General features: G+C 55.1%; 7 protein-coding genes across 7 annotated transcripts; 4 read left to right on the top strand and 3 right to left on the bottom strand.

Moving 5' to 3' along the window:
• Positions 1-3,867: 3,867 nt before the first annotated feature.
• N656DRAFT_795582 (uncharacterized protein) lies at positions 3,868-4,523 on the top strand (the record flags this gene model as incomplete). Its single annotated transcript, XM_064817434.1, has 2 exons — positions 3,868-3,934; positions 3,997-4,523. The coding sequence occupies 2 exons, from the start codon at positions 3,868-3,870 to the stop codon at positions 4,521-4,523; spliced, it is 594 nt and encodes a 197-aa protein (XP_064673466.1).
• A 796-nt stretch (positions 4,524-5,319) lies between these two features.
• On the top strand, positions 5,320-7,680 carry N656DRAFT_766169 (N-terminal acetyltransferase A, auxiliary subunit; the record flags this gene model as incomplete). The annotated part of the gene is made up of 3 exons (XM_064813458.1): positions 5,320-6,223; positions 6,283-7,437; positions 7,502-7,680. The coding sequence occupies 3 exons, from the start codon at positions 5,320-5,322 to the stop codon at positions 7,678-7,680; spliced, it is 2,238 nt and encodes a 745-aa protein (XP_064673467.1).
• A 536-nt stretch (positions 7,681-8,216) lies between these two features.
• Positions 8,217-9,728, bottom strand: N656DRAFT_702399 (PLP-dependent transferase; the record flags this gene model as incomplete). Its single annotated transcript, XM_064811024.1, has 3 exons — positions 8,217-9,296; positions 9,469-9,528; positions 9,609-9,728. The coding sequence occupies 3 exons, from the start codon at positions 9,726-9,728 to the stop codon at positions 8,217-8,219; spliced, it is 1,260 nt and encodes a 419-aa protein (XP_064673468.1).
• Positions 9,729-11,211: 1,483 nt separating this feature from the next.
• N656DRAFT_702355 (uncharacterized protein) lies at positions 11,212-12,204 on the top strand (the record flags this gene model as incomplete). The annotated part of the gene is made up of 2 exons (XM_064811015.1): positions 11,212-11,263; positions 11,366-12,204. 2 exons carry the CDS (start codon positions 11,212-11,214, stop codon positions 12,202-12,204), a joined length of 891 nt encoding a protein of 296 aa, XP_064673469.1.
• A 25-nt stretch (positions 12,205-12,229) lies between these two features.
• Positions 12,230-14,462, bottom strand: N656DRAFT_725695 (uncharacterized protein). The gene is made up of 4 exons (XM_064812561.1): positions 14,110-14,462; positions 13,988-14,041; positions 12,826-13,919; positions 12,230-12,757 (listed from the first exon to the last, which is right to left on the bottom strand). The coding sequence occupies exons 1-4, from the start codon at positions 14,246-14,248 to the stop codon at positions 12,389-12,391; spliced, it is 1,656 nt and encodes a 551-aa protein (XP_064673470.1). The 5' UTR covers positions 14,249-14,462; the 3' UTR covers positions 12,230-12,388.
• A 2,276-nt stretch (positions 14,463-16,738) lies between these two features.
• N656DRAFT_775890 (cytochrome P450 monooxygenase-like protein) lies at positions 16,739-19,079 on the top strand. Its single transcript, XM_064814523.1, has 3 exons — positions 16,739-17,027; positions 17,097-17,708; positions 17,788-19,079. The coding sequence occupies exons 1-3, from the start codon at positions 16,941-16,943 to the stop codon at positions 18,760-18,762; spliced, it is 1,674 nt and encodes a 557-aa protein (XP_064673471.1). The 5' UTR covers positions 16,739-16,940; the 3' UTR covers positions 18,763-19,079.
• Positions 18,735-20,556, bottom strand: N656DRAFT_775891 (uncharacterized protein). Its single transcript, XM_064814524.1, has 4 exons — positions 20,328-20,556; positions 19,524-20,251; positions 18,998-19,446; positions 18,735-18,936 (listed from the first exon to the last, which is right to left on the bottom strand). The coding sequence occupies exons 1-3, from the start codon at positions 20,439-20,441 to the stop codon at positions 19,206-19,208; spliced, it is 1,083 nt and encodes a 360-aa protein (XP_064673472.1). The 5' UTR covers positions 20,442-20,556; the 3' UTR covers positions 18,735-18,936; positions 18,998-19,205.
• Positions 20,557-20,559: the final 3 nt, after the last annotated feature.

The following is a 20,559-nucleotide window of genomic DNA, read 5'->3' on the forward strand; positions in this document are numbered from 1 at the left end:
CTGGCCAGGGTAATGGAAAATGAGGTGGGGCTTAGAACCGCCGAAGGGGGGCGCGGCAGAGGCATGAATTGACGATATATCCTACATACCGTAACGTTAGTCCCTAAACATAATGTATGTGGAAGGTGGTGGGCTGGCATCCGATGCACCCAAGGACAACCTTACAAGCCGCCACGGACGCCCGAGAGGGTGTGGACAACGTGCTTTGCCCAAAGGGAAACCGGCCCATTCGCGGCTGTTGCAGAGCCGAGCGTCGATCTATGTGGTTGGTAAATGTCGCCTATCTCTTTTGTCTCTCCCCCTTGAACGCTACAATCTTGGAGCCGACGCGGGCAGAAGCGAGCGAGGGCGCAGTGGAGAGGCGCATCCTGGAGATGGCAGCGACGGGCCAGACAAGTTGTGAATCACACTCCGTAGGGTGGATATTCTAGCAAGCCACAGTCCGCGCTCTCGGCAATGTACCATACAGTGCAATACCTACTGTACAGAATAATAGTACACAATGTTTCCCAGATATTTACGGAGACGATGCACATTGAGAGGCAATTGATTGCAAGAGGACCATCATAAGGCAGAGGATGCCGAAAGATAGGCGTCCTCAACGCTGAACGAAGACTCCTCTTTGGGTTCAACTGGCTGCCCTAACAGTTACTGAGCCTGACATGCAAAGACCAACTAAAAGTGGAGACCATTTATAGAAGTCGACTCTAACAAGAAGGTGTCAGGGTGTGTATTGCGTATGGGGAAGAAGCAGGGAAAGAGCTTGGGGGCTAGTTGACCAAACAGGATCAAGTCCAATGCTGTTTCGATTTCTCAACAAGTTCCGTTGGTCAAGTTACCTGGCCCATGGCGTCTTTTCAACGAACTGCTCACTTTGTCCTGTGTCAGTGGGGATCTGATAGCAGAGTGAACTACCCTCCTTCGGTCCTGAAATTGCTGATAGGTGCACTAACGAAGCCTGGTTTGTGTCCTGCTACCCATTATCCCCTAAATTCGCTGCAGGATCGGCCATTGAAGGCAGCCCGGAGAGACCGACTGACTAGGCTCGGTGTGATGCTTGAGATTTTGATCTCCCGTCATCCAGAGTGGTCTTGCCGAGGCGCGTGTTCGGCGCTTAGACTTACCTTACATATTGGCAGAATTGGAATTTCCCTGTAGTAGGAAGTCAAGTGCCGCGCGGACCAGAATAGCCATCGTTCGAGATTAAACGACCGCAAGCGCCAGTCCGCTTGGTCAAGCTCTATCTTGCAGCACCCTGTTCATCAAGATAGTCTGCGAGCGGCAATGTAAGGCAAACTTGTCAAGTAACCCTAGGTACGAGGACCACTCGTGATATGGCAGAGAATTCACTTCACGCCCGCTCCAATAGCCCCATGATTCCAGACGGACAGGACAGCTTTCAGCATCCCTTCTTCCGCTCCGCCTCTTGTTGCAAACCACTGGCTATACCAACTCCCAACATGTGCTCAGGCCTCCATATCCCCGGAGGCCAAATCACACCCACACCCGGCCTCTTGACCTCTGATCCAGCCGTGGTCTGCCCTCCCTTCGTTTTCCTAACACTGGTTTGGATTGATCGAAGCCTGCTGTTCTGGGCATGGTCATAAAGATGTTGTGCCTCCAATTCACGTGCAAGTGCAACCGGGCCGGTTGCTGTTCGAGGCCGTTCCTGGAGGCCGCTTCAGTGTTACCTGGCTGCGCCTCTGATTTGCATGTGGCATGTACCCAAGTACACGACAAATGCACGACCCGACGGGTACTCTGTACCACCTGGTAGTGCTTGGGGTGGCGATGCCACGATACGGGGGATAATTTTCCGGTGCAATCTCCCCCTGGGCCTGGGCTTCCTCCCGAGGCGATGAGGTCGCATCAAGGGCGGCCATTTACCCTCTACCGTCCCTAGGGTCTAACCAGCGTATGTACATATGCTTTGGATACCTCCTCCTTTGTCAGTTTTCCTTTCAATCCAACTAGTTAGGAACCAGGGGTGAGTGAATTACCTGCATATCCGCATCTCTCCGTTCCTGGATTGCAAAATGCTTGACCGGTGCGGATTATTATGGTAGCAATCTCTGCCATTCCCAGCCAGAGATACATGGGTGCCGGCGAAATTGCTGGGTTTTTTGGCTGATTTCAGGATGGCAGTTTAGGCTTTACTGGCCGCGCCTGTGCCTACCAGACGATACCCTGCCGGGCGAGCCGCGCCAAGGCGCGCTTCGACGACTGTTTTCTGTCTGGTGCATATGCATCGTTGTTCAAGAGTCGGAGTTTGAGCGAAGATATTCTTGCTCAGCTGGGCCGGAAATGCGACACTGGCTATCCTGCTTGGAAACCATGTGCGGAACTCGTGCCGGAAACGGCCAGAAGAGAGACGCCGGTTCATGGGCTGTCTGCAAGTCGCGTCGAGCATACAAGCAGTCCTTGTGCAAGGTAGGTGTAGGGTATTGTGTGTACTGTACAATACGTGTACAGTACTCCGAACATGAATGGTGTGGAGACTAAGATCCAGCCATCCGGCTTCACGGGCCGGTAAGGCAGGTCAACCGCACCTATGCCAGTCAGCGCGCTCAAATTCGGTCAAATGTGTCCATCGCCCATCGCCCGAGTGAATAGTGAACACCGGCATGGGCAAGTGCCATGTCCCGGACGCTTCCTACGGAGGGGCCTGAGTTCTGTCAAACTGCATGCAAAGGGGAAAGAAAGAGAACTAACTTATAGCGACCCGTTTCTCGCTGTAATGAGCTCCGCCGGTAGGCCTGATGCCCTGTTCTTGAAGGGAGAACCAGATAGGCCCAACGGAACTGCTGCTGCTTCTTTGTCCCTCCATCCTTTCCTCGGGATATGATCGCTGCAAGCCTGTTCACATACTTTTTCTGGTTATGATACGCTGCTCTCGTTAGTTGAAGCGACGAGGCTCCGTCCAGCCCGGGTCCGCAGGGCGGTCTCGCGGGTGGCACTTCTCACTGCTCTCAGGTTACGCTGTCTTGGCCTTTATACAAGGCCAGAAGAAGGGGTTCCGTAATCGTTACACTGACTCCAGGAGTTTCGAGGTCGAGGCGCGAGGCAAGGCAGCTCAACTCCTCGAATGAGCTGTCCGCTCAAAGCTCGTAGGAGAAAACCTGGTTTCCCAATCGAGCAGTGTTGTACTCTGGTCTGTTGGAAATTTGAGATCAGCGGCCATGGCTGGCCATGTAAACGCTGGCTCAGGAGGTATGTCAATCATTCCGTTTCTTGCTCCAACATGACTTGGGCGCTCAGGAGTGTCAGTGATGCTGCTGTCAAGGCTGATCGTGGCTCTGCTTCGACCTTAGATTGAAGCGGCAGACGAGCAGCAACTGCTCCTTACCAAGGCAGGATACAGATTGAGATGATTACCAAAGTCATGGATAGTGGTTGGAGATTGGAGAAGGCCACGGCAAGTGCCGAATTGTTATTCGCACTTCGAAAAGGCGTTCTTGACTTACGGAATACGGATGGTACTAAGGAACTAAGGAGATCATTGACCAATAAAGATTCGGAAAAAGATCAAGTGGGGCAAAAGCTGACAGGGCAAAGCAAGAGAGCTCAACGCCAGACCTCTAGCGCACTGTACAGTACAAGAACCACCCATGACGCCACTCTTGACAGGAGGAAGCATCGCAACCTTCCCGTGACTTCCCTGCAGCATTTCTTGGTGACAACGAAATCGTACAACGCCTGGATGAGAGGGTTACTGTGCCCTTGAGATTTCCTGAAATAGTACTGTAACCTTGGGTGCATCCTCTAACTCCCAACACGGTGGCGGGCATCTTGTGGACGGGTTCCGCAGCTCCTTCTGGGGACGCTGCAGCATCGGCAAAGGCTGTAGAGCACCCAATATCCGACGTAATGACCCAACCCTCAGTTTTACCACCTCTCACTCCTCAGTTCTGCTTTTCGACGGTGGTGCTCCGAGGTATGTATGCCACATGGACATCACCGGTGCCCGCGCCAACAATTTGGCTGACCACGATGCAGACTTTCTACGGCTATCGCGAAGCTCGATCGATGACACCATAACCCAGAATCTGAACGCTCTGGCAACGCCGGCGAAAGCAGGGTTTGACCCGACCTCGACGTCACGGCTCGGGACTCGATCCGTTTCGCGCCAAATCGACGCGGCATCCTGCCAGGCGTTTAAAGACAAGGTTTTATTTCCATCATGGCAGGCCCGATCCGACGTCCTGAGCTATTGTTCCTTGGTTGCTACGAGTCCTGACCCCGACGACCCAGAAGCAGCGCTCAGAGAGGCTGAGAAAGAGAAGAACAGAGAGAAGGTTGTCGATGAGAGGCTCGATCCGTACTCGGCACGGTTCTTCCCCCGCGAGGCGCGTACTGAGCAACTGGCCATGATCGTCCGGCAGGAAATGGGGGTGGAAAATATAGTCAGGTCTAGGACTTGGGATATAGTCGGGGAGAGATGCGGAGATTCTACCCGTGCTGCTTGGCAAGATGCACTTGCAGAATGGAGGAAGTCCAAGGAACCTTCAGAGATCCGTCGGTGAACCGGTGTCAAGGAAAAGAGCATACACATGCATGTATTGTACAGTATATACCTACCGCATGGGGCCTTGTGACTGTAAGATAGCGACAGGCAATCTTGTACACACTCGTGCTTCACTTGGTTATAGCCTTGATTGTATACCTTATAGATACTGATCTCGGCTTTCATGCAATATGTTTCTCTGCCTTGGCAGAAAAACGGATACATTGCAGCATCATCTCTGTGGGATTTGACATGGAAGCGGATTCGTGTGTCTGGCAGACTCATTCCTCTAAACTGCCCGCGATATTTCTGCTCAGCTCGGCTCTATTCCGGTGCCAAGGACCGGAGCTTAGATGGGTCCCTCCCGAGGCCCGGGCATTGGTGGGGCTCACAGGACCTCTTGTGTTGCCAAGCCCTGAAATCAATCCCGCTCCCGCAATCTGCGACGTGCAACGCCAACACTATCAAGCTGACGTGCCCTCACTCATCACGGGAAGAGGGTTTGGTTTCCAAACTCGGGTTGGACCCTGCAAGCCTCTGGCGACCTGGCGCATCTCTGCCCATCATAGCGCCGCCATCTTAACGTTGGAGCCCTCTTCGTCCCACCGGCATCGTCCAACACCTTGCTTTGCTTGCAGCCTTCGGCTCGATCTTGGACATCTTTTCGCCGACGTCCACTATCCGTATCTCCTCCTCCTCTATTGAGCGAGCTTTGCCGTGGCTTAGGCCTTCTCCAATCAAAACCCCCGTGACCGCTCGCTCTCAGGGCCAACTGATCCGTTTCCCGGTGCGCGCAGCCCCGCGGTCGATCCCCGATGCCGCAAACGCTCAGTACGAGAGAGGCCAACCTCTTTCGTACCGTCATCCGCAACTATGAAGACAAGCAGTACAAGCGCGGCCTGAAGGCGGCCGAGCAGATCCTAAAAAAGAACCCCAAGCACGGAGACACAATGTCAATGAAGGCCCTAATCCTCAATGCCCAGGGCAAGACCGAAGAGGCATTTGCCCTGGCCAAGGAGGCCTTGACCATTGACATGAAGTCGTATATCTGCTGGCACGTCTACGGAATCCTCTACCGCACCAACAAGAACTTTGACGAGGCCATCAAGGCCTACAAATTTGCCCTGAAACTCGAGCCGGACTCACATCAGATCCAACGCGACCTAGCAATCTTACAAATTCAGATGCGCGACTACCAAGGCTACATCCAGAGCAGATTCACCATGCTCAAGGCGAGACCCCATCTGCGCCAGAACTGGACTGCCCTTGCCATCGCCTACCACCTGGACGGCAACCTCCAGCAGGCCGAGAATATTCTGACCACATACGAAAAATCCATCAATACTACCCCGCCCAGGACCGACTTTGAGCATTCAGAAGCTCTATTGTACAAGAACTCGATTATTGCCGAAATGGGTGAGATCGAGCGTGCACTGGAGCACCTCGAGACCGACTGCAAGCGCAGTCTGGACCGACTGGCTGTCATGGAACTGCGGGCCCGCTACCTCTCCCAACTCGGACGGAACGAAGAAGCGGCAAAGGCATACCGAGCACTGCTGGACAGGAATTCTGAACATCCAGATTACTACAAGGGTCTAGTGGGGGCGCTAGGAATAGCCGCTGACGACGAGGCCGCCTTGAAGAGCGTGTACGACGAGTATGCCGCCAAATACCCTCGTTCCGATGCCGCGAAGCGTCTTCCGCTAGATTTCCTGACCGGTATGCAAATCCTGGCTCTGCTGATGGAACCGTTCGCTGACTCTATTTCCTTGTCACAGGTGACGCCTTCCGCACGGCCAGCAAGGCGTACTTGACTCTCATGTTCGACAAGGGCGTCCCTTCGACGTTTGCAAACCTGAAGCACCTGTATTCTGACCCGTTCAAGAGGGATACGTTACCGGTTCTGGCGGAGGAGTACCTCCGAGAGTGCGGCAGTGTTGATGAGGGTGCGGGCAGCGGTGATAGCTCCAAGGGCAAAGGAGCGGCTCTCTACTTCCTAGCACAGCACTACAACTACCACATGTCCCGTGATCTCGCACGCGCTATGGAGTTCGTCGACAAAGCAATCGAGTTAGATCCCAAAAACGTCGATTTCCACATGACCAAGGCCAGGATATACAAGCACCAAAACGAAATCGGAAAGGCTGCAGCCACTATGGACCATGCTCGCTCTCTCGACACCAAGGATCGCTATATCAACTCCAAGGCCGCGAAATACCAGCTGCGGAACAATGCGAACGAGGAGGCCTTGGCGACCATGGGCCTCTTCACCCGGGCAGAGACAGTGGGCGGCCCCCTGGCCGATCTCACGGACATGCAGTGCATCTGGTACCTGACCGAAGACGGCGAGGCGTGGCAGCGGCGGGGCAACATTGGGCTTGCCCTCAAACGCTATCACACCGTGTTCAACATCTTCGACATCTGGCAAGAGGACCAGTTCGATTTCCACACCTTCTCGCTGCGAAAGGGCCAGATCCGCGCATACGTCGACATGGTGCGCTGGGAGGACCGGCTGCGCGAGCATCCCTTCTACTTCCGCGCCGCCCTGGACGCCGTCAACCTGTACCTGTCAATGTACGACAAACCGCAAGGCGGCGCTAACGGCGTTGAGAGCGGCAGATCCCAGTTGAACGGCGAGGACGCGGCCGAGAGAAAGAAGGCGGCCAAGAAGGCAAAAAAGGAGGCGCAAAAGGCGGAACGCGAAGCGGCCGAGAAGGCGGCCAGGCAGGACCCGAACAAAGCAGGCGGCGCCTCCCAGAAGAGCAAGGACGGCGAAGAAACCAAGAAGAAGGACGACGACCCGAACGGGACAAAACTAGCCGCTACCACGGACCCGCTCGGCGACGCCATGAAGTTCCTGGGACCCTTGCTCCAGTTCAGCCCCAAGAACATTGAGGGCCAAATCGCCGGCTTTGAGGTTTATATCCGCAGGGGTGAGTTTCCCCATCCCAAAAGACAAGCCGATTCGTACGTATGCTGATGAATTTTGCTTTGCAGGCAAGTACCTCCTCGCGCTTCGATGCTTGAGGGCGGCATTAGCGCTCGACAGGAACCACCCTAAAGTCCAGGAGCAAGTCGACAGGCTCCAGAAGGCCCTCGGCGGTGCCTTGGACTCGCTCGCGCCCAAGCTGCAAGAGGTGATCAAATCCGAACTCGCTCTCGTTACCGCAGTCTAGCCTACATGGAAACCGGGAACTGCGGTTGGGACGCGTGCGGGAAATTGCTGGATATGAAGGGTGTCTCAGCGCCCTGGTTTGTCTGGGCCGAGCCTACACTTCAGGGGCTATTTGCTCTGGCGAACTGTTGCTCCGATGGCCGGTAGAGACCTCAGTCGTCCTTAGCGGCCCAAAAACGGTGTGAACTAAAATCAAAGGTGACATTGTATAAACAGCACAGTTCTCTAGACGGGCAGCATGGATGGGGTGGTGTTCGCTTGCATGGAAAATCTGTTCTGTTTTGCTCCAAAGTGTCGCGGACGGCCGCGCGATGTTGGTACCTCCTACGGGTATTGGGTCCGAGGTGTCTCCAGATACAATCTACGGATTAACGTTCGAATCATCGAATTGATCGCGTGTTTCACAGTACGTGGCATTGTAACAGTCCTGAGAAGAGAGGTTTTCTAGGGCGTGTAAAGCTGGCAGGGTGGAAATGTCCTCCTACCCAGCACATGCTCTCATTGGCCAGCTGGGGTTTTCTATTGATGTGCAGAGAACTACGGGAGCTCCCGCACCACCTTATCTATAGCCTTAGCGACGTACTCGACATTCCTAGTGTTCAAACCTGCCATACTGATCCGGCCATTCTTTGTCATGTAGATGTGAAAATCCGACCGCAGCTTAAGAACTTGAGCCTCGGTCAAGCCCGTGAAACTGAACATGCCAATCTGGTCCGTGATGTGGTTCCATTTGCCGGGCGTACCGAGCTCCTCGAGCTTAGACCGCAGCGCCTGACGCATCGCAATGATGCGGCCTGACATGGTCCGGAGGTTCTCCTGCCACTCGGCGAAGAGGGCCTGGTCGTTCAGGACAATCGACGCGATTCGCGCGCCATAGATGGGCGGGTTGCTGATTTCGGACCGCTGCAGGATGGCAAGCTGCGAGGCGACACGGCTGGTGATCTCGGCCGCATCAGATGAGGGCGCGGCTACAAAGTGGAAGCAGCCGGCGCGCTCGCCGTACAGGCCAAAGTTCTTGGCGAACGACTGTGCGATCACGAGCTCAACGCCCTGCTCGACGAATAAGCGGATGGACCCAGCGTCACGGTCCAAGTCGCCCGAGGCGAAACCCTGGTAGGCAGTGTCGAAAAAGGGGAAGTGCTTCTTCTCCTTCATCAGCGCTGCAATCTCACGCCACTGCTCGGGCGAGGGGTCAACGCCGGTCGGGTTGTGGGCGCAAGCGTGTAACAGGATGATGCTGCCGGCCGGAGCATCGGCCAGGGCCCGCTTCATCCCTTCAAAGTCTAGCCCCTTGGTCTCCTTGTCGAAGTACGGGTACGTGGCAATCGGCAGGCCGACATTTGTAAAGATCTGGTGGTGGTTTGCCCAGGTCGGGTTGCTGAGATAGACGGTGCGATGCACGCCATCGATCTTGTAGAATTTGGCCAAAAAGAGGGCGCCCAAGTGCACGGCACCGGTCCCGGAAATGGTCTGCACCGAAGCTACCCGCTTCTCCGAGATGGCGGGCGCCGACGGCCCGAGCAACAGCTCGGCAGCTTTGCCGGTAAGTGACGCAAGACCGGCAATGGGAAGATACTCGTGGTTTGCTTCGGGATCATTGCGCAGAATCTCGTCGGCCTGGCATTCCCAAGCAGTTAGCAAAGAAGCTCCTCAATCGGAGTGCGGGGTAGGAAGCTATTGGAGAATGGTGGGGCAAAACGAAGGAGGGGCAGGGTGCTTCACGCCGGCGCCGGGGAAATGAGAATGGCGTGGCCTTTCGAAACCGATTCACAATCAAGAAGCTGCCCACCTTCCGGACCACTGACAAAACCCAAGGCTTCCCGTTGTCGTCTCGATAGGCACCGATACCCTGTAGCAAAGTAAGGTTAGTATCAATCAGCGGAAACAAAGCGCTACACAGCGCTTTCGTAGATAAGAGCTGTGACGCACCAAATCGACTTTGTTGGGGCTCGGGTCGGCCTTGTATGCCCTCATCAGCCCAAACAGAGGGTCTTCTGGGGCTTGAGGCACCACATCGGGCGGGAAGCTTGTTATTGATGATGGCGCCATGTGGCTTGCGATGCTCTGTAATCGCGAAGAGGGTGAGGAAGTGGTAGATGAGGAGGGGAGAGCGGTGCGACGAGGTGGATTTGGCGGCATTTTTAATGGACGCTCTGCTATTTGTTCCGCTCAGGCTGGTTCCTTCCCCCTATACTAACGGTATGTACACTGCTGCACCGCAACCCTTTCCGCGGTAGGATGGGCGGCTCAATCCGTGGTCCCGGTACGTTAGTTAATTACAGCCCTGGGCTGCGCGGTCTGACAGGCTACTGCGGACAGCAGACTGCTTCGCTCGCTTGCAACGATTTGTCCGCGTAGCCTAGCGCGTCTCGTCTTTCCATCAATCGTGTGTCAGGAGACGAATAGTATGCTTCCGAACCGGGTCGAGGGCTCTTCGGGCAAGATGGCCGTATCGTTCGATTCGTGCGGCAAAGTAGCCGGAATTAAACAGACGCCAAAGGTGCAAGGGCGGGATGACGAGGAACAGAATAACCTAATGGAATGCTGAAAGGGAGCATATACAGTATGGCAGATTGAAACGCGCAGTCAATGCAAAAGAATCAGGGCTGTAAGTACTCTACGAGCAACGTCAGTGAGGTCAACCCGTGACCGTCAAGGCGCATGTGAAGCCGGATGACGGCCGAGTCACGCCGAGGCAACCTCGCAGATAACACTATCTTGTGCATAGCATACAAAGCTCGGTAACCAAGGTAGACGGGGGATTACCTGGTGCAATGCTAGGCGTCGACCGTCTGGTTGTGTCCTCACTTGTTTCACTTATTTAACAAGCCGAGGTTAACGATCGTACACCCATCCATTCCATTCCTATGTACTCCGTAGGGCAAGTTATAACGCTTGGCTTCGATTGGCTCCTGTCCCATGTTGCAGCAATGACTTGAATATCATGCTTTGACATTGAATATCTTTGCGAGTTGTGGAAGCAATCCATGCTCCATCGAGAGATGTGCTCGCCTTGGGGAACCTTGTGTCGGGGCACCTTGAAATACTCAAATCGGAGGTCGCCACAAAGAAGTGGTATTGTAGGTACAGTACAGGAAAGTTCGGAGATACCAATACGGATAGAATCTGACGGTATGAAAACAACCTATTTACTGTTGAATACTTACAGAGTACAGTACCCTTACCGGCACTATGATTACAGCAACGTACGATACTGTATATAAAAGTTTCTGCAGCTTGATAATGGCTTGAGGCAGCCAATCAAAGCTTTACTAACTGGGCTTCTACTTGTGGCTTGGCGTTCCCCTTAGCCAAGATGCGCAATGAGCATCAACAAGGGTTCAATCATTTTCTGCCAGGCGGACAAGATTTCGTCTCGGGACCTTCGTGTAACCATCTCTCCACGACTCCATGCAGAACCTCATCACGCCGCCGAATAGATCGTCTTGATGACACTGTCAACCACCATACGGCCTATAACCAGATATACCAATTTCACAGCATCGTAAAAGACCGCCCCGGACAAGCCAAGATGGCCTCCCAAGAGAGGAGCATGCCATTCATCAAGAACCTCGCCTCGAGCGGTTCGTCTACCCCACGATACCCATCTCACTTACCTCATCATCTCCTGCAATTGAATAACCAGACTAACAACCGCCCTCATATGCATGCGCACAAAAAAACAGACCGTAAAACCCGCACCTCGGCCCTCTCCTCACTACACACCTTCCTGTCAGCCCGACAGATCTCGTCGTCCCTCAGCGCGGTGGACGTGCTCAAGCTGTGGAAGGGTCTATTCTACGCGCTATGGATGTGCGACCGCCCCTTGCCCCAACAAGCGCTCTGCGCCGAGCTGGCCGATCTGGTTTTCATCCTCCCCTCGCGCGCGGCCGTCGTGACCTGGTTGCGCGGGTTCTGGGCCACGCTCGCGCGCGAGTGGACGGGCATCGACGTGCTCCGTCTCGAGAAGTTCCTGCTGCTTGTCCGCAGGGTCGTCGGGGCCGGGTTTAAGTGGATGAGGAAGGAGGCTGGTACTGGGGCTGGTACTGCTGGGAATAATAGGACGACAGGGGATGAGGGTGATGGTAAGGGGCGGGGTGGGAATTGGGATGCGGAGAGGGTGGACGATATCCTAGGGCTTTTGGAGGAGTGGCCCTTTGCGCTTGCCGATGAAGCGCAGATTGCTGGACAACAGGGGAGTGCCGAGGGCGACGGGCAAATACCGCAAACGATACCGGCCGGGCTGAGGTTGCACGTACTGGATATTTGGGTCGATGAGGCGGAGAAGGTGGGCTTGCTGGAGGAGGGGGACGAGGAGGCGAGCAGGATTATCCAGAGGATCATCGGGCAAGTGGACGCGCTGGAGCAAGCGACGACGAGGCCGGCTGTGCGGGTCAGGTCAAAGGAGTCCCTCTCCGACGAGCGGCTTCCGGGGAACAGAAAGCCCCTCGCGGAGGCAGGGATTGGGAAGGACATGGACGACGGTCCCGGTGACAGTGGCAGCTGGGATGGGTTTGAGGACTAGACCAACGTGCAATGGAATAGAGTGTAACACATCACTTGCGCCTCATCATTCAACCTTTGCCAACCCAGCTAACCAGATCTTCAAAACATGCGCGGCACTTTGGCCGGCTCTATGTAGGCAATGCAAATAGTATGCTAGGTGTCAATACATGATAATACACTGGGTATGCAACGCCGACAATCATTCAAGCCAAAAGCCTCTCGCTGTTGGTGACAGTATCCCAGTTCTGTGGCCCCGGGGCCTCGAACATGCCCTTCTTAGATAGCGTCAAGCCGAGGCCCTGGTGCACCTCAGCCTGGAATGGTCCAAAGGGTATCGCCTCCCCGTCGATGCTGATGTAGCCAGGGCCCTGGCTGCGTGGAATGACGCGGTAAGCCGAAACCTTGCGGTACGATACGAGGGGGCTATCAAAGAAGTGCCCGGATTCAACCGACAGTTGTAGCCCCATGGACTTCAAGGGTGAAATATCGCCGTCCGAGGTGATCAGATCCATGAGACCGTCATTCGCAAGGGCGGCCGAGAAAAAGTTGAGGTCAGGCGCCATGTATGCCATCTATGCATGGGGTCAGCTGGGCTCAAGGGGTGAGGGTGGTAGGACTAAGCCTGGGGGCCCGGGCTTACATTGCCGCAATAGAAGCTACCAAGCTTTTCGTGAGGAACAATCTCCCATCCGTCGGGCAGCTTGTCCATGACCGTGCCATACTTCAGGGGCGGGAGCCCTAGTCCATTGTCGCTTTCGGCAGACTTGGAGTCGGGCGTTGAGACACTGGACTGCTCGTCACCCATGTTGGACCGTGGGTCCCGGGATTGGTCGCGGAGCCGGGAGTTCTCCGGGCCAGATTGTATGACCTGCTGTCGATAGTGTTTTTTCACGTCTTCCTTGTTCTCGATCTCAACCTTGACGGCGATATCGCATGGGTACGTCTTCCTCTGGAATGCGAGCATCATGAAGCCACAAGCAAAGCGGGTTGAGCCCATCCACCGCAGATGCTCGGTGCCAAGATCCAGCTCTGCAATCATGCCCAAAGCCTGGCTTAGGAAGCTTATGGTCCGCTGGTCACCGTGGGTAATGCTGACCAAGTCCAGCGGGGTGGGCACGCCCTTGACGATGGCCAAGGCCGCAAGAGTTGGCCTGTGTGTGCCGTACAAGTTGCAGCTCATTGCGTTGCCGGACCCGCAGGGTATGTGGCACACGGCAATCTTGGACAGGGCGCGGCGGGCATCGGCACGCTTGGCCAGGCCGTTGAACACCTCATGCGGCAAGCCGTCTCCCGAGCACGGGACAGCGATGTCGTAGTCGTCGATGTTGATGTCCCGAGCAAGGTCGACGGCTTCGCCAGAGTAGGTGGTCCGCACCACGGTCATGGGCATGCGTGCGGCCACGAAGATGGGTCTCACCTGCTGCTCCCATATCTTGTCGGCGCCGCCAGGACCGGCATGGGGATTAACTAGAACCCATGCGCGCTTACGGCGAGCGGCGCCGGCATAGGCGCGATCTAAGAGGCGCTCGATCCATGAGGAAGTGTGGTCCTCAATAGGGGTAGTGGATGTGCCCTCGATGGCAAGCTCGGATAGGGCGAATTTCGCACTGCGGGCAACCAGAAAGTGAGGCCGTTCCTGGTCAGCGTAGTCTACGTTGAGCCACCTGCGGTCGGCAGTAACCTCGGCCCAGAGGATGTTGTAGTAAGGAATGCTGTTTGGTGTGCCCTTGGTCGCTGATTTCAAGAGAGCAAGTCAGTTGTTGGGCGAGATAGTTTCCTCGATGATTTACAGCAATCCTCACCTGAAACTGGCAGGCAAGAAAGACATGAGCGACTGCGCTTGGTCGCCAACTGACCTGTAAATTGAGGTTGCCAGTTAGCAAGCAGCACCAACCAAGCCAGTAGTGGTGCAATCGAGACATACCAGACATGACCAGGGCATCCTCGGCGAGGGTCAGGGTGACTCCCGGAGATAGGGAGAGTACATCATCAGCGCTGATTTCATTTTCGGCAGCCTGCGGCCGTCCCGGCTTGGACGAGCGCGCAGGCGCGTCTGGGTGCATCTTGTCGCGTCGTCAGCTGCGGCCGCCAAGAGCTGTAGATGTGATTCGCGCGTGAGGAAGCTGCATGTGACAGTTGTGGCCAGCGCACTCTGGGACACTGACCAGGCCAGAACTTGAGATGTTGGCTGGTTGGTGAAGCAACTTGAACTGTTGTAAGATTGCTGGGGCCGAGTCTCGTATTAAGCTACAGTGTCTAAGCACAACCAGGTACCTGTATCCTCGTTTATTGTGACAATATACAGACACTAGGGCGTAGTACTGATAGATACGATGATAAACGGATGCGCCGGAAGAGGGCAGGTATTGTACTGTAACAGGTATGATAGTTTTAGCGCACTAATCACAGTACGTAAAATACATTTCGCTTTCAGTCTGTATCGTACTACACGATAATTACTTGTATACAACAGTAATTCAACTAACGGTATGTAAAGTAACCAACTAACTAGTAAGGAAAGTGTAGGCCCCTAACAGCAGCGTTTTACGATGCTAGTTCTCGATCTAGGGAGGAATCTAAGTTCCGCATCACATTTCCCAGAGGCTGACTTAGATGTGGGCAAATTAGTTAGGTTACTTCAGCAGCAAAATGTTGACCAGATAGTTACATAGGTGGATATCATAATCGTCTATCAAATTGCCATCAAGCCCAGCTAGCAACTAAATGAGAGGTAGGTACCTATCTATCAACTTAAGGTTTTCCTCACATATCCCATCTCTCATCATATCCAAGTGGAAAGTACGATATAGGGAGCCCGGGGTCATATTTTACTCGCATTGGTCTGAGGGAGAGTACCCGCCGTATCTACACGTACCTTTCAGCTACTGTAATCCATGGATGCATCATGTTGACGTCTCACTTATCCATGATCCTTCCTGGTGCAGTACCTTGGAAGATTACCAAGCGATAATAGATCCGCGCAAACTTCGGTTGCGCAACCGCCGTTAAACTATGGCGCGAAACGCCGTGTGACAGGATATCCAGCTTCGGTGAGACGTCTAGTGCTTTTGACGCGAGACTCGATGTACCACTGCCACAGTGGTATCTTATCCAATTCCGGAAGCTGTAAATGCTCGCCGTGGTGAAGAGAAGGGTTATGATCGGTGGCGGAAAGAAGGTCTACCGTCTCGAGCAGAAGTGGTCACGCTGGTATAGTAGTGCGAAGAGTCACGGCTAGTACTAGTAACGACCTAGTAGCGAGGGTTGCAACTATTCAATCGGCCCCGAGAGGACTCGAGGGCGGTTCGAGATCGAGAGTACATGACTGCTTTGGAACCGGGCGGTATTGCACTTACAATCGCGAGATGGCTGGGTAGGTCGTAAAGGGCCGCGAGGGCGACAAGGGGACAGAGCAGGGAGCGGACAACACCAGTGACGGCAGTCACGGGCTGTAATAGCCGGAGGAAAATCAAGTGAGTCAGTATTCAAAGCTTACGGGGCTCAACTATTTGTACTTTGAATTCTGCTTGGCTCCTGCTTTCTCGGGTTGCTTCAAAGTTTCTACGGAGGCTGAAATAAACCATGGGCTAAAGGAAAGTAGATTCTCAATGTCATTATGATGGCTCGTTGTTGTACCCTAGGAGGAGAAGGTGCTAACTGATTTCTCTGTGTAGTGTGTACTGTCAGTACAGTCTTGTACCTTAGGTATAACCAGAAAGATTAAGACCGACTTTCCTGCACCATGCCAGAGCTCAGGCTTCAAGCCCAGTCCAGCCGGGCCGCAAAGCGTACTATTAGTCAAGGGAGGCTTCGATCTCCTTTGAGGAGCGGATGAGGCGTCATGGACTGAGAGGCAGCCCTGCAAAAGGTACCTACTTAACCTGGGTACCTAATTTAGCTACGACTCACTTGAAGCTGTCGCGAATCCTTGTGAAATCTTTCTGGTGACCGAGTTGCCGGTATAGGTGCGGACACGACCTCATCGTCACCTCCAACCTTGTTACCAGGACCTAATCCCAGAATGATGGGGTTGATGGCATGTTTACGTGATGGGCCTTTAATTAGCGAGAGATCTGTTCGTAAGCACCTGTAGATACCTGAGGACTGACGTAGATGCCTTCTCCTGCGCGGCAAACTTCCATGGCATTGTGCTTTGTTACCTTAGTCAGACAGCCATCAAGTTATCTCGATATATCGAGAGCATCGAGAGTTTCATTGGCTGCCTACTGTGTCAGTATCAGCAGTGGACTGACCGCAGGCAGTGAACCGACTGCATCACTGGCAGACTGGTAAGCCGCCTTGGCCTTGTCTCACGTAAGTGATTTGATTTGACCGAGGAGCGTCAGTGTACATACTATGCCTACCTACACATAACATACAACGCCCCAATGTCGGTTGCTTGGGTGGAAAACGTTGAGCCGGGCCCCCAACCCAACGGCCCCAACAGTCTGGACAGACCCTGCAGTGGTATTGAGCCTCGGAGTACTTCGCACGAAGTATCTCATTTAATATCTTACATATCATGTTAGCTCATGCATGTAAGATTGGGCGCCCCCAACTGCACACTACGCAGCCAACCCAACAGCACGTCTGCCTTCGAGGTCGTGGACAGGGGACATGGACCGGCAAGTGAACTCGGGCGCCCAACATTTATATTACTAGTAATGACACCGAACCCAAGCGTTTCGCGAATATTGCTTGTTGCTGTCAACGCTGTGTACCTAGCCTTTTTGGTAACACATTCCAGTCATCACCATGGCGAGTCTAGCTTCCTGGCAGAAACTGGAGAGCATCACTCCCAGCGAATGGCTGCTTGTGCTGGTGTTGACCGGCTCTCTGCTTGTAAGTAGAGATCGTCAACTGACTTGTGCTTCGTCTCTTGCCAACCTCCCCGCTAACCCCTGAGCTCAGTTCACGGCAAATGCCATCTACAACCTGTACTTCCATCCACTGGCTCATATTCCGGGCCCGTTCTGGGCTCGCGCGAGCGGCATCCCGTCTTGGTGGCACGCAAGAAGTGGCAAGCGTCACGTCTGGCTGTGGCGGCAGTTCCAGATATACGGCAACAAGATCCGCGTGACGCCCAACACGGTGCTGTTCTGCGACACACAAGCCTATGCCGATATCTACAGCAATAAGTCCAATGTCCGGCGAAGCCCATTCTATTCGGCCTGGAAAAGGGATTCTCGTGAGAATCACACGCTCAACACCATCGACGTGGCCGAGCACGCTCAGAAACGCAAGCGTCTCAACATGGCCTTCACCGAAAAAACAACACGGGCCGCTGCAAGCTTCATCACGGACCATGTCGATCGATGGAATGAACTGTTGGTGCCAGAGGAGCGAGGCAAGACCGGCGACTGGACTACTCCTGTGGACTTGTCGGAAAAGCTTGACGCTCTAGTGTTTGATATCATGGGCGACCTGTGCTTTGGCAGGTCCTTCGACGTCAAGGAGCCCGGGTACAACCCGCTAAAGGCGGTCCCTCACAGTATCGTCGAGTACATGAAGTTCTATTACCCGGTAGGCCCTCTCTCCCTCCTCACCAAGTGCCTTTACTTGCTCTGCCATCCGAAGCTAAGAACCGGACGGAGCCATCTAGATCTGCCGGTCGCCCGTCCTCAGCCTACTCCTCTGGCTCAAGCCGCGCGGCCTGAACCGCATCTTCGCCTTCCTATCCCCGCCAGCCGCCAGGCTCTACCTCAAATTCGTCGACGATAGCACCGCGTCGCGCATTACCCTAATGGAGAAGCAGGCCTCCATGCAAGAAGAAGACCGCCGGAAGGACCTCTTCTACTTCCTGGCCTCGGCGCGGGACCCGGACACGGGCGCGTCCGTGTACCAGGAATTCGAGCTACGCGCCGAAGCCAGCCTGCTGATCGTGGCCGGCTCCGACACGACGTCCATCTCGCTCTCGGGCATCTTCTTCTACCTGACCACCAACCCGCAGTGCCTGGCCAAGCTTACCGCCGAGGTCCGCTCCGCCTTCTCCTCGGCTGAGGATATAGTCTATGGCCCCCGGCTCCTGGGCTGCGAGTACCTCAAGGCGTGCGTCGACGAGGGCATGCGGCTGGTGCCCGCGGGCCCGTGCGAGCTTCCCCGCGAGGTCCTGGAGGGGGGGTTGCTGGTCAAAGGCGAGTACTACCCTCCCGGGACGGTCGTGGGGACGGTGCCGTGGGCCCTGTCGCGGAGCCGTGCCGTGTGGGGGGACGACGCAGAGACCTTTCGGCCGGAGCGGTGGATTGTTGCCAACGAGGAGAAGGAGGCGGAGCAGCAGCATGGCTCCACCAAAGAGTCGGTCAAGCGCGCCCGCGAGGCCCATCACCCCTTCCTGAGCGGGCCGGGCAGTTGCGTGGGCAAGAACGTGGCCATGGTGGAGATGCTCATCGTCATCGCCCGGACGGTCTACCGTTTTGACATCCGGCGGGCGCCGGGTTCGACCGTCGGAGGGGGTAGTCCCGGCCAGGGCTACGGGCCGGATGATCCGGCGGAGGATCCTAGCCAGTTTCAGCTCTATGATGCGTACATCTCGCTGAGGAAGGGACCGGTGGTGCAATTCCGGACGAGAAGGGTGTAAGGAGGTGAAGGTGAAGTGACGCTCAGTGGCGTGAGAGACGCTTTTCCGAAGAAACGGATCCCTTGAATGTGGAACTTAAGGACGAGTAGTATATGTTGGTATGTACTATGATCTAGGCAATTGTTTCATTGCCTAGCCTCCCTATCACTCCTATTGAGTTTGGATACCGTATACCTGGCAGCAAAAAGTCAGTCAACAGCGAATGGCACCATACCTCAAGCTTTCTTGAACCTACTTCAAACATGAGGTCCCCCTAGGACAACCGCGCCGTTTAGAAGGGGCTTCCAGGTGTATCGCCCGACATTTCTTAAGTTCACAAGAATGTACTAGGAACATCTACAGTTGAACTTTGTTGTCCGGAACCTAAGGTACTTATCGCTGTCAAAAGCGAACGTATACCCGATCCGATTCAGTTGGGAGATGCCAGCACCGCATGGCCAGACTCAAACAATCAAATCCCACAAGATCAACACAGTACAGAGTCCCGCAGCAGCGAAAAAGGTGTAACGGGCTGGGCTCGGTCTGCCTACGCTCTTCTTGAGCTCCTGGTTTCCCTTGCCGATGCCCTCTATTGTCTCGAACGAGTCGGCAACCAGCTGGTCAATGTGTGCCGACTGCGTGGCAAGGTTGCTGACCAGCATGTTCTGGAGCTCGGCAATTTCCAGCAACGAGCTTTCGGCGGTTCTGCAGCATGGATGAGTGTATGGTTAGTCACGCTGGGCGGTTTGCTGCTGGGTTAGAGGGATGTTGAAAAAACTTGCCTGACTTTGTCCAGCGTGCTTTCGAGGTGCTTGAGCATGTCCTGGTTGCCCTTCTCAAACATCTGCACCTGCTCTTCCGTGAGATTGTCCGCTGTAGGTTTGTTCCTCGGTCCTTCCTCCGGTGGCAGACCGGTGGTACTCGAAGCTGCTGCTGCTAGGCTCTGCGGTATCCTTGCCGGCGCGGCCGGTCCTGTCGTCGCCTCGTGCGATGCCGTCGCCTTTGCCATAAGCGCACTTCTAGTCGTCGTAGAAGAAGCCTTGGCCAGCACGCTCCGGTTCTTCTCCATCTCCCTAGCCAGGCGCGTCTCCATCATACGCTGCTGCGTCCTCGTCGTCTCCTGCAGCCGGGTCCTCAGATACCAAATCACGCTCTCCCGATGCGCGCCAAGCTGCCGCGCCGCGGCCTGCTCGCTGGTCTTCCCCCCCGTAGCCCACGAGCCCAGAGCACCCAGGCCACGCGACATGCGCTTGCGCAGCAGAGCGGCCTCGGTGCTCTGCCGTAGTTGCTCGGCGTCCTCGAGGGCGCGGATGCGGGCGTTGAGGTCGCGGAGCGTCATCTTTGCGTTGGCATCAATCTCCTCCCGGTCGCGGTCTGTGAGGTACACGGGTTGCGAGGGTGCCGGGCGGGCCGCCGATACGCGAAGGTGGGTTTTGCGCGGGGCGGCGGTCGAGAGGTATGCCTGGCGCAGGTTGCGCAGCTCGGTGTGCAGGCGTGCAATGAGGGAGTTCTTTGGGAATAGAAGCATACGTATCAGCCAGGAGGGTTTGCCATCAGCGTAGAGTGAGGGGGAGGGAAGAACGCACTATCCGGTAGGCTTCCTTGAGGAATTCATCGGCAATGTCCAGACTGAAGGGACTCGTCGAGGGCGCCTCGTGGCCCTTTAGGAGGCCATTGAAAGTCGTCGTTAGGTCTGCCATGTCGGAAATGACCAGTCAATTGCTGGCAGCAGCCTTCTTTGGCCGTAGGTTGTAGAGGTGATTCGAGGTTGCGAAGTGGTGGACGTGGCTGATTTCCATGATGCTGTCAACAAGACTG

Source organism: Canariomyces notabilis (genome assembly GCF_033297395.1).
Source record: "Canariomyces notabilis strain CBS 508.74 unplaced genomic scaffold N656scaffold_3, whole genome shotgun sequence".
NCBI classification, from domain to species: Eukaryota; Fungi; Ascomycota; class Sordariomycetes; order Sordariales; family Chaetomiaceae; genus Canariomyces; species Canariomyces notabilis.

Bases quoted from the DNA above. Each gene is read 5' to 3' on its own strand.
- N656DRAFT_725695 (XM_064812561.1), bottom strand. From the start codon at position 14,248: ATGCACCCAGACGCGCCTGCGCGCTCGTCCAAGCCGGGACGGCCGCAG. The intron at 14,042-14,109 runs GTATGTCTCGAT...CTCAATTTACAG, and splicing joins GGATGCCCTGGTCATGTCTG to GTCAGTTGGCGACCAAGCGC. The intron at 12,758-12,825 runs GTAAGCCCGGGC...CCCCATGCATAG, and splicing joins GTAGCTTCTATTGCGGCAAT to ATGGCATACATGGCGCCTGA.
- N656DRAFT_775890 (XM_064814523.1), top strand. From the start codon at position 16,941: ATGGCGAGTCTAGCTTCCTGGCAGAAACTGGAGAGCATCACTCCCAGC. The intron at 17,028-17,096 runs GTAAGTAGAGAT...CCCTGAGCTCAG, and splicing joins TGTTGACCGGCTCTCTGCTT to TTCACGGCAAATGCCATCTA. The intron at 17,709-17,787 runs GTAGGCCCTCTC...GGAGCCATCTAG, and splicing joins ACATGAAGTTCTATTACCCG to ATCTGCCGGTCGCCCGTCCT.
- N656DRAFT_775891 (XM_064814524.1), bottom strand. From the start codon at position 20,441: ATGGCAGACCTAACGACGACTTTCAATGGCCTCCTAAAGGGCCACGAG. The intron at 20,252-20,327 runs GTGCGTTCTTCC...CTATTCCCAAAG, and splicing joins TCAAGGAAGCCTACCGGATA to AACTCCCTCATTGCACGCCT. The intron at 19,447-19,523 runs GCAAGTTTTTTC...TCCATGCTGCAG, and splicing joins AGCACGCTGGACAAAGTCAG to AACCGCCGAAAGCTCGTTGC.